The sequence below is a fragment of the Grus americana genome, chromosome 3 (assembly GCF_028858705.1).
Source record: "Grus americana isolate bGruAme1 chromosome 3, bGruAme1.mat, whole genome shotgun sequence".
NCBI classification, from domain to species: domain Eukaryota; kingdom Metazoa; phylum Chordata; class Aves; order Gruiformes; family Gruidae; genus Grus; species Grus americana.
Window position 1 is genome coordinate 124294779 of NC_072854.1, and position 12016 is coordinate 124306794.

A 12016-nucleotide genomic window follows, 5' to 3' on the forward strand; every position below is an offset into this window, starting at 1 on the left:
GAGATAATTAAAAAAAATAAATGGCAAGAAATCACTACTGTATTCCATACTTCCATGCTTTTTCTGATTTCTTAACAATATGGCATTTTTTGCAGCAGCCTGTGTGCTGATTTGAGTTTCTGTACAGTACCAGAAAGTCAGCTAGGAGGGTGCAAGAGAAAGGAATAGGTGTGTAAGAAGTAAGCAAGAGTAGGTCTTTGTGGTTGTCCGATACTGTTCTTACCACTTTGGATGCCTGGTAACATGTCCTTTTTGTCTCTTGCCCCTAAAAACAATATTCTCAGCAGTGATCACTTCAGTGAAAAGCGTGTCTGTTATGAATCTTGTATACAGAGTTTACTTCTAGCTGGACATGCTTTCTCTTAAACCACTACTATAGAGTCGTATAAACATGACCAGAGTGGCAGTTGGGCAGATGGTGGATAAATTTGGTTTCCAGATGGAAGCTGACTGCATCCCCACTGGGGTGATTGAGCCAGTTACTTCTCCTTTGCAAAAAACAATGAAAGTGCCAGTATCCCTGTGAAACATGCATTGGTCTGCTAAGCAAGGGACAGGAAAATCTGAAATTGAGAGGGAGAGGGAGAGGGAAGCAAGAGACTGGTCAAACATTAGTATTCTCATCCTAAGAGAAGGATTTAATTCAGGTTCCGGCATAATTGATGCCATTCTTTTTCCATATTTCTGATCAACAGATTGCTTCACAGAGGAACAAATTCCATTCTGCTACCTTTTTGAGATTTATTTCTCAGTATTATTTAGCAGCAGTTTACTGTATCATTCAGATAGTTTGTTTCTAAAAGTATTCCCTTTGCCTGGGGTCTGAGTTATGTCTGGACCCCTCTAAGACTGGGGAATATAGATGATGGAGTTCACATAGTATATAAACTTTCCAGCAGATGATTGTTTAAACATTATAACTTAGATATGACAGAAAAATCACACTTGATTATTTTCACTCGTAAATAGTTTTGCTTTGTGGTGACATAAGAGAGTTGGACCCATTTGACAACACAAACCTGTAAATTTAATTCCCAAGGAATCATCATAAGTATCTCTTGAACTAGTTAAGTGAGATCAAACAACATTCAACCTTTCTAAGCTAAAAGGGACTTGGAGGACCAGTATAAATCTCACTAAAATGGAATTTTAAAAGAGAAAAAGATGCTTGGGAAAATATCCAGAGCCTAATAAAATCTGACCAATTTTTTTAATGCAGAAATACTTTATGGATATAATCTTCTGAGCCAGCGAGAAAATTCTGGCAGAAGTAAATTTGTTCCTAGAAGAGATGAATTGTTTCACATGAAGAATTGAAAATTCCATTTTATTCTTTCCTTTAACCTTCTTTATTCATTTCTATAAGGGTACTTTCAACCCAGCTAAGAGTAATATTATTGTCACTTTTAAGTACATTTAAAAAAAATTGTTTCTTTTTCCCTAGCTTGAAGAGCTAGAGAATGAAATTAGCCAAGAGAAACAAAGTCTTCAAAACAGTCAAAATTTGAGTAAAGATTTGATGAAAGAAAAAGCACAACTTGAAAAGGCACTTGAAACACTTCGAGAAAACTCAGAGCGACAAGTGAGTAGCAGAATCAAGTTTTAATGGTGTGTTGTACTGTTCTCCTTTTGTACATTTTTAAAGGCGTAAAGGGATTGTAAATGTAGCAGATTTGCCAAAAGGACCTATCTGCAGCAAAACAGGTTGTCCAAGACCTGCAGCCAGTGAGAGACATGACTCATTTTTAGCTGAGGCTTTACTGTTAGTTTTAGAACTTTTTAGTGTTTTGTAATACTTCTGTGGCTTTCATGGGCTGTGCATTTGCTATAGTTGCTTAGAGGGTGTAGCTCAGCCAAAATAGAAAATTGGGAACTTTGGAGGTATGCCAAACACCTCTCAATGGAGACAAACAGGTTCCAGACAGCTGGTCAGTGTTTGAAGTAATGTGGGAGTATTAATGAGTTACAGCAGCCTGTCCCTCAAAGGGACCTGACAGAGACCAGTGTAGCAGAGCTGGTTTGCTGCTTCGTTGCGGACTCTGTTCCTCCTGTGTCCCTCACAGTCTTGTTATCTGGGGTAGGAACCATTGTGGCTAGCTTCGTAGCAGTCCCCTATACTTGAACGTATTCTAGCTGTGACTTGTAGGTGGATAGCAGAATTTATTTTTAGTTGCCAGAAACTGGCATCTGGGTCTTTGTAAAAGATACGAGCTGTATTTGGGAGGGTGCTGAATGTCACTGACGTATCTGTGTCTAATGGGTGCCGACACCTTCTGAGATCTTTGCAGAGCAATTCAGAGGACCTGTGGAAGGCAGCTGCTAGTAAACGAGAATTAGGGAAACTTCTGGAAATCCCAACTTTAGTAATCGAGTCCTCCAGAATTAGAACTGTAGTTATGTTTTATAAATTCCACTGATACTTCTCAATGACATTAACATTTTTTGGTTTAATTTAAAAGTCCAGTACTTGGGAATACCAAATACTGTATTTCAAAAATCTTGAAAATTTAATCAGTAAATGAAATTCCAGATTTAGAAAAGCAAACAACAACAACAACAAAAGCTTAGCATCAGAGCTTTACTTTCATGTAAAGAGAACAGTGGAGGTAATTTTAAAGAAAATATGCCAGCTTGTCTTGTTTAGAAGTGTTCATTGTTACAGTAATTGATTTATAGATTGTATTAGAAGTGCACTCTAGGGAAAAAAGGACTAAAACTTTCTGGAATAAGTCACAAGTGCCAGTTCAACCATGAGAGATACGTATATTGTTTTAAACATGTTGGAGTAGGACTGACATTTCAGTGGAACTATTTCTGCTTAAAAATAATACACTTAAGAGCTGTGATGGGTTAAACAGCATCTTTCACATCTTTTTACAAATTCTCTGCTGAAACTTACAGGAATCAAGGTACAAGGTTTTTTTCATTTCATCAAGAATTACGGAGGCATTGATCGTGATTTTTTTTGTTAAGTTTGGATTATAGAAGCAGAATTCATGGAAAGTAATTATGCATGTTCGGTAACATACCAGGTTATGTAAAGAAGTGTTAAAAAGTTGAGGTTTTAGACACCTGTTAATTAGTTTCTCATTAATCAGAACAGTTTGTCATTGCTGGGAAGGGAGCCGTAGATCCTGTAATTAATAGTTACGTTCAGTCTTAAATATGAAAGAACAGTCTGTAATTTTCTCAGTCTGTTTTTCATTGCAACTAGCACTTTTGCTTTTCTCCAAAACAGTTTATTGTTGAAATATCCCTTATGCTATGTTATTAGTGTATTCTTAAATATTGATTTAAACAGTTTTCTGGATTTTGCTCTCTGTTGTTACATACCCAAATAATTTCAATTTATTTGGAGTAACTGAAAAAAATCAAGAAATGCTAAAAATTAAGATATAAATGCTGCCTTTATCCTTGAGGTAGATCTGGGGATATGTTAGTGAAGAAAATAATTCAATTCTAATATTATTTGCTTTCTCTGGAAGCTGTTTTGGAACAGCATGTCCTTAGAGTTCTTTTTAACTAAAAAAATTAATGTAACATTTTGGGGAAAAAAACATATCTAAGTTATTGACTGTGATCAGGGTGCCCTCAGATCACCTCTGTTTTTTCCAAGTGAAGTAAAGACACCTTTGTGGCTTCCACACCTCCTTCCATCTCAAGTTTAGAACTTGATTGCAGTTTTGTTCTTTGTGGACACATATCTCTGGAAATTACAGAGTTTAGGACAAATAATCTAAATCTGGGTAAGAAAAATGAAAATTAAATGAAGCTAAGAAATAGATACAGCTTTGTTTTGGTTTGTGCTTTGTTAGTTTTATTTTTGTTATTTACTAATATCCAAGAGGAAGATACATGAAGATTCACTTTGACTTATTTAATTGACAGACTTTCACCTGTGTACATACACAGCATCTGTAATGGTGCAATAAATACCAGGAGAGTAAGAGAAATTCTTTTTTTAACTTAAAATAAAAGGCAAATATGATGTAATCTTACCATCTTAATAGCTTTCAGTTTATATATGGAAGCAATTACTTGTTGGCCTGTTGTTCACCAGAGTTTACAATTTTTCTTCCCAAATTAGATTAAGCTATTAGAACAAGAAAATGAACATTTGAATCAAACTGTAGCTTCTCTAAGACAACGGTCACAAATCAGTGCTGAAGCAAGAATGAAAGAAATTGAAAAAGAAAACAAAATCCTTCATGAGTCTATTAAAGAAACCAGCAGTAAGTTAAATAAGATTGAATTTGAAAAAAAGCAAGTCAGGAAAGAACTGGAACACTATAAAGAGAAAGGAGAGAGAGCAGAAGAACTTGAGAATGAGCTGCATCATCTGGAGAAGGAAAATGAATTATTACAGAAAAAAATTACTAACTTAAAAATTACTTGTGAGAAGATCGAGGCCTTAGAACAAGAAAACTCAGACCTGGAAATGGAAAACAGAAAACTAAAAAAAACTTTGGATGGTCTAAAAAATCTCACGTTTCAATTAGAATCCTTAGAAAAGGAGAATTCACAACTTGATGAAGAAAATTTGGAATTAAGAAGAACAATTGAATCCTTGAAGTGTACAAGCATTAAAGTGGCACAATTACAATTAGAAAATAAAGAACTGGAGAGTGAAAAGGAGCAACTTAAAAAAAGCCTTGAACTCATGAAAGCCTCATTTAAGAAAACTGAACGCTTGGAAGTCAGCTACCAAGGCCTAGACACAGAAAACCAAAGGCTACAGAAAGCCCTCGAAAACAGCAATAAGAAGATTCAGCAATTAGAAAGTGAATTACAAGATTTAGAGTCTGAAAATCAGACTCTGCAAAAGAACTTAGAAGAGTTAAAGATCTCTAGTAAGCGCCTAGAGCAATTGGAAAAGGAGAGTAAGTTGTTAGAGCAAGAGACTTCTCAACTGGAAAAAGATAAGAAACAGCTAGAAAAAGAAAATAAAAGGCTTCGACAGCAAGCAGAAATTAAAGATAGTACTTTAGAAGAAAACAATGTAAAAATTAGTAATCTGGAAAAGGAAAATAAATCTCTATTTAAAGAAATAATTGTGTATAAAGAGTCATGTGTACGCCTGAAAGAACTAGAAAAAGAAAATAAAGAACTCGTGAAAAGAGCTACCATTGATAAGAAAACCCTTGTCACTTTACGAGAGGTAAACAGAAATTAAGTTTCCATTCCCGTCATAATCAGCTTGTAACGTAGAGAAATTATATCTGTGTTTTTGAAAAAAGTTTGTATTTTGTATTTTTATGCTTTAAGCTGCATACTGTTAGCATCTTTAATGGTTACAGTAGGGAAAGCATTAGATAATCAAAATTTATATAATCATAATAATCAAACAATAATATAACCATGTTACACTTAATTCTGTAAGGTTGCTTACAGGCTGTCATGGAGCCTTTGTTAAATGAACATTGTGCAGATTCTTCGTGTTAGTATTTGTTCTGGCCAAAACATTTCCCCTTCACCATAATGTTCAAGACCAAATTTGAAAGGGAAGTTGTACAGAAAGGGAGGGAGTAAACAACTACAGTGAAATCATGTTATAGTTTCAGTGTAATGTCTGATATAGCTGAAAGCTAACAATTGGAAGGAAAGGAGAGTTAACATTGAGGAGTCATGTAGTGATAAAAGACTCTTGCCTCAGCGCTTCCAGAATTAAGACTACATTATTTTATTTATATGATAATGCTGACTGTAATTTTTTCTGCATAAGGACTTGGTGAACGAAAAATTGAAGACTCAACAAATGAACAATGATCTAGAAAAACTTGCCCATGAACTTGAAAAAATAGGCTTAAACAAGGAGCGTCTCTTGCATGATGAACAGAGCAGTGACGACAGGTGAGAATGTCAAGGCCTACCTGGAAGAGTGTGGAAATGAGGGTCTTTTTTATTCGTAAAAATAAAACGATTTCAGATTATTTTTGTGCATACTCTTAGATTTTAATTTTTTTTTAAGGCACACTAATAGACCCAAAATGTAACTTGCTGTTCTTTGAAATGAATAAGGTGGTTGATGTGCTTTTGTCTGTTAAAGTGAGTTGCTGCTTTTTGTTACTAAGAAATTTCTTGAAGTATGTCAGTAGATATAGTTAATGTATAATTAAAATGTTTTATATTCTAGTTAGCAGCAGAAACAGTAGCAGTAAAGCATAATAGGCCCAAAGCTGGTGGTTGGTTTGTTTTCCCCTTTTTGACTGCTTGACTGATAGAAATGGTTTTTATGCTTTTGTCACACAGTGGTTACCTTAAACTATCTCACTCTTTCCTTACAACTATTTCCTTCTAACTCATCCTACCAAAAGGAAGCTGCATTCCCACTTACACTGTCTGGGAAGTATCCAATACTTGAATGTCTCCAAAACTTTGTACTGGCTCCACCACTCTAGCACACCTGCCATTATAAAGCAGCTGCTATCCTGACATCTGCTTCCTTTACTATATCTTGTGTTCTGTCTTATCCTGCAGGGATTTAGGGAAAACTTGTGACAGGAGAAAAGCACACTAGTATGGGCTTCTAGCCAATCTTTACTTCACAATGCTATTCAGCTGTCCTCCTTAAAAAATAAAAAAGCAACAACTGCTGTCGTGATCTGTTGTTACAACTGATTGTCATGAACGTGTAGATTGATTTTTGGGCCTTCTGTATCAAAAGAAAACAAAACAATTATTTTTTTCTATAGTTGCCCTTTCTTGCTGCCAGTGCGCTGGTACTGGGGTGGTGCCAGAATCCTGTAGGGAGAATCTGTTACCACCCCTTGTTTTCTGCTGATGCCTTTCATCTACCTTTCTCAGCTCACAGATGAGTTCTTCTCTCGAGAAAAGTCCTCAGAACTTTGACTAGTGTGATTTCTTCCGATTTAAGCATTATTGTGTAGCATACAGTAGTGCATAGTGTGCATTTGATTTGTCCTTAGGTGAATATGCCATACAGAGAACCACCAATCCTTGAGTTGAAGCAACATTTTTCTAAATCGCATTCTAGATTCCAAGTGTTTGGAGTGAGTGCTCCCACAAAGGGAGAGAATATTGTTTTGTAAAGGCGCTTTTGCAAATTATACTACATGAAAAGATTTATGAGTCTACTTCTACTTTCCAGAAAATGGCACTTGTCCTCTACAAGTGTTTATACTTCTAAAGATCAGATGTTGTGGGTTTACTTCTCATACGTTAGTTGGTTTGTGACATTATATGAATTGTGACTTTGGGCTGTACAATACTAGCGTTTCCTTTGCGTTTTGCAGAATGATGTTATAATGGATCTATAAATTACAATTTGGAAAAAAATTTGGAGTGACATGTCTCTGTGGAATGGGGAGGTTTTATCCAGCATTTATTAAATTATAATCTGTAAATGAATTTTTAACATACTTCTGGCACCTCTCGTGACCTGTTTCATTTCTTCCTCTGCTTCCAGGTTAGCTGTATGTAGGTATTACACAAATAAGTAATTTTCATTTCCCCCCACCTTCCCTTCGTGCTCTTCTAATGGGTACTCCTTTTTCTAGGAATCAGTGCACTGTTTTTGCTGTGTATATATTGTTTATTAAGAACACAGTCAAGAGAGAGGCTTAAGCATTGCATACTGGTTGACCTGCACTTGGCACGTCTGTTGCTGGCCTTAGATCTCTTTATAATTTGGTGCTGCTCAGCTGCACTGTCGTAAGAACAGCTCATGCTTAATTCTTTGCAGATTGCCTTTCAGCGGGAGATAATGCCTGTCTAGAAAGGTGTTTATGGCAGACTTGATTGTCCAGCACTGGCCATGTGAAAGCACCATGAAAGCAGATGGAATATTTGATGGTACAAGATATTTGGATACCAGGCTGGGTATGATGTGCCTATTCAGGCAGATCTGTGGGGAGCTGTGCAGTAAGCTTTATATCTTGAAGCTTACACAAAATGTTATCTAAAGGCCTACCTCTGAGCTCAGGCTTGGAACCAAGTAGTTGTAGATGTGAAGAAATTTGGGCTACGGTACCGTTTTGAGCTGCTTCTCAAACCAGAATGTAGACCTGTCTTTCACAACTTCATGTAGAGCTGGATGATTGTGAATGGGCAATATTTGTTTTCAAAGTGATTGGTTTGAAATTGTGCTCTGCTTCTGCCTTTCCATTATTCTCAACTTTTTCATTCATCCAAAAGGCACCTCGATTGCTTTCTATATATTATTACCTGGGTGAGGCATTAGCAATTGTTTCATCAGGCCTGTAGAAAGCTAGGTTCATTATGGCCAAAATTACTTTTCAGTGTATTTTTTTGGTCTGCGCCTCTCATTTTGATGACAGAAATTAAAAATACACAATTTTTCTCTCCCTGATTGGAGAGAGCTGCTTGTGTGTGTATGTTTGGTGTGGGGGTTTTTTGTTTGTTTTGGTTTGGGTTTTTTGTTGAATGCTTTTGGTAGCACTTCAGAGTCTTTCTACTGGGGCCTACACTGACCACGTTTGAGGAGTTAACTTGGAAGTATTTTCCATTTTCTCTTGCCTTTCCAATGGCTGCTGTCTTTAGACAAAAGATCTATGGATTTTGACCCTGAATCTGAAATACCCAAATCTCAATGATACTAGAAAATTTGTACTATCTTTCATTATTAGATGTTCAAAAGGGAACTGGCCATTGGGTCACTGCTATTAGTCTTTTTCCTCCTTTGTTTTCTGCATAATTGTATAACTTTTCAGTAACAGAAATTCTTATTGTAGCTGAATATATGCTTCAGCTCAAGAAGATGACGTGCTATCTATTCTACTAGTCGTAGACTGCCTACTGTTTCTTAAGTCCCTGAGAATTGCTTGTCATACCTTAAAATCTAGGATTCTCATCCTACTACATGATGCTACTGGACAGCTTTCTACTTACTAATTCTCTTACCATTGGTTTTCTGCTCCAGTTCCTGACTAGATCTAATGCTGTTGTCCATTCAGGAGTCTCTTGCAATCTATTCCGTTCACTAAACTGATAGATTCTTTAGCAGTCAAGATTAAAAAGCGAGGGTATTAGTGATTTGTTTTATTCTATCCTGCTGTGGAGAGAAGTGGGAAGTTTTCCAGATTCAGAGTAGATGAACAGTGACTGAACTGTTTAAAAGTGATTAATGAGTGTGGTTTTCAGTATTTTATAAAAAGGCTAGTAATTCATTAGAGTATCAGGCACTGACAGTTTTCAGGTGATACTGTTCTAAACCAATATATTCTAAATCTGACCGCTTCTCTCTTCAGATGAGTGGTTTGGGTTTTTTAGGTGCCCTACAATTCTGTAAATATGGTAAAAAATAGAAGCTTTACCCATCAGGAGTGGTAACAGTCTTAAAATAGCAGCTGGGCTGAGTGAACAATTTGCACATTCATACATCAAATGAGTATGCACCTGCAAAATACTGTGTTCCCTCTCCTTCCCAAGTGCCGCCTCTTTGTGAGCTGGCAGGAAATGGAAAATGAAAATCTTGCTCTCCAAATACTTCACCTTCTAATTTAGTTCAGGTCCCCACTGGATTTGCTGGAGTGGAGCCAGAAGGAAGAGTGCTGTCATCACATACACACACTAATGATCCAAATAAAGCCAGCACCCTACTGGTGTGGCTGAACGTGGCTTTTTGTGTGTCTAATGTTTTAAAAGAAAGAAGGATTCAGAAATGGTTTTGACTACTATCTTCTGTTTGTTTTAGACATAGGACTTGATTTTAATACTGAGGTGCCTTCATGCTTTTGAATAGAGTAAGCATTCAGGCATTTTTGAATGTAGCTATGAGGCTGCTGTTTCAGAGCATTTTAGAATTTAAATGCCTCAATTTTTTGAAATGCAGACTTTTTTGTGTGTGATGTTGTTGATCAGTAGGTACAAGCTTTTGGAGTCAAAATTAGAATCCACACTTAAGAAGTCTCTCGAAATAAAAGAAGAAAAAATTGCTGCTTTGGAGGCTCGTTTAGAAGAATCGACAAATTTAAACCAGCAGCTCCGTCAGGAACTTAAAACAGTAAGGAGAGCAACACTTTTACTATAAGATTAAATTACTCCTGTAGCAGCTATTGTTATTTCTACACTTGACCTTTGTGTAAGACAGTAAAAGATGGGCATTGTTGGGGTAACGTAAAGCAGGACAAAGGTATGACTGCTTTTTAAGACTACAAGAATATGGGTCCAATGTTGGAATCACATGAAAAATTGCTGATGAGTTCATTCATTGGTCATTGAATATGCCAGATGGATAAATAATCTGAAGTTGATTTGATTCAGGATGCCAAAAATAGTTATTTCTTAAGTTACATTTTCTGTTCTACCTTGAACAGCCTCAGTGGACTGATTAAAAAAAAACCCAAATACAATCTCCTTGGTTATTTAGTTGTATAGTGAAGTTAAATATCTTTAAGTTGGGGTATACAGTTGAAAGCACTGAAATAAAATAGAAAATAGAGGTCTCTTTCTATTAGGCAAGTATGACTCTGAGCCCAAGTGTTTATTATGTTTAAACTATCAGTATCCATAAATTATGTGTACATCATCTCCCTAAACAGACAGAAAAAGCAAATTACAAATGCAGTAACATATATATATATATATAGCGCTTTCTGTTCTTTGAAAAGTGTCATGTAATAAATTAGGATGTAGAAAATGGAAAGTTCTAAACCTAATGTTAGTTGTCCTAAATAATTTCAGGTGAAAAAGAACTATGAAGCTCTCAAGCAAAGACAAGAAGAGGAAAGGATGGTTCAGAATTCTCCTCCAAGAAGTGGAGAAGACAATCAATCTGTCAATAAGTGGGAGAAAGAAAATCAGGAAACTACTAGAGAATTATTGAAAGTTAAAGATAGATTAATCGAAGTAGAAAGGAATGTAAGATGTGTTTTTAATGTTATTCTATTATAATTATTTGTTGTGAGCTGTTCCAGTAATATGAATGAGAGAATTGTGAAGAAAGTCTGCAATTTATCACCTAGTTTACGTACCGAGCAGCGTGTGAATTAAATACAGTTTATGAAGCAGCTGGATTCTGCACTGACAGATGCTGTAAAGCACTTGACCAGCATTTAAAAGGAAATGTGGAAACCTGAATTTGCCCTTTCAAACCCACAGATATCTCTTAAATCCCTCTTATATATAATCCTTATTTACATGAGTCGTGGTGGTTTCTCTACTATTTCTCCATAGGTACAATATGAATTACCCATTTCTTCCATCTTAACCCATAGTGATAACATCACTGTGTGTTATTGGTTATATAAGGTGATTTACAGTTTTGTTCCACCCTGGAAATCTCTGTGAAGTCATCCTGCTTTGTTTATTTTGGAGAAAGAGGATTTTTTTTTTGTTGAAGTTCAGTAAACAGCTGTGAACTCATATATATTTTTTTTTTTTTTTAATGTTCAAAGAATGCTACACTGCAGGCAGAGAAGCAAGCACTGAAGACACAGTTAAAGCAACTTGAGACACAGAATAGCAATCTGCAGGCTCAGATTCTTGCACTTCAGAGACAGACTGTTTCTCTACAGGAGCAAAATACAACTCTACAAACTCAAAATGCCAAGCTGCAGGTAATATTTTCCTATTTTGCTTTCAAAAATAAAATCAATTCAAAGGTTTTTTTCAAATAAAAACTTCAAAGCTAATAGCAATAATGTATTGTAAGTCACATTTTGCTTCTGGTACAGATGTGGAAAAGAAAGGAATGAGCAAATAATCTGCACTAAGAGCAGTCAAATAATACTGTGTTTGCTGATCAGTAATAACGTTTCTTCCTTCATGTTTATCCAGTTTAAACTCTTGACTTTATACTTAGGGATAGAAGACTGGATAAAGAGAATCTAAGATATTTTTTAAAGTTTCTTTTTTTTTTACTTCTAAATTAGGTCAGGGAAATAGTGTGTCCAAAGAGACTCTACTAAATTTAGTATTTTGTCTGTTTTTATAAATAGAGTTAAAAAAATAAAAGCCATACCTAAGAGGAAAATCAAGAGGTTAGTAAGTACAGAAGACTTGAAGAAAAAAAACAAACAACCTTTGCAAAACTACA

At 35.7% G+C, this 12016-nt stretch overlaps 1 protein-coding gene across 8 annotated transcripts in view; it reads left to right on the forward strand.

Moving 5' to 3' along the window:
• The window catches only part of CCDC88A (coiled-coil domain containing 88A), a 77404-nt gene that overhangs the window by 42085 nt on the left and 23303 nt on the right, over positions 1–12016 (forward strand). For all 8 annotated transcript variants that reach the window (XM_054819107.1, XM_054819113.1, XM_054819114.1 and 5 more), the window contains exons 14-19: positions 1445–1582; positions 4088–5158; positions 5723–5850; positions 9841–9982; positions 10663–10839; positions 11376–11537. In XM_054819107.1, coding sequence (XP_054675082.1) covers positions 1445–1582; positions 4088–5158; positions 5723–5850; positions 9841–9982; positions 10663–10839; positions 11376–11537 — 1818 coding nt within the window. The remainder of the gene's footprint in view (positions 1–1444; positions 1583–4087; positions 5159–5722; positions 5851–9840; positions 9983–10662; positions 10840–11375; positions 11538–12016) is intronic.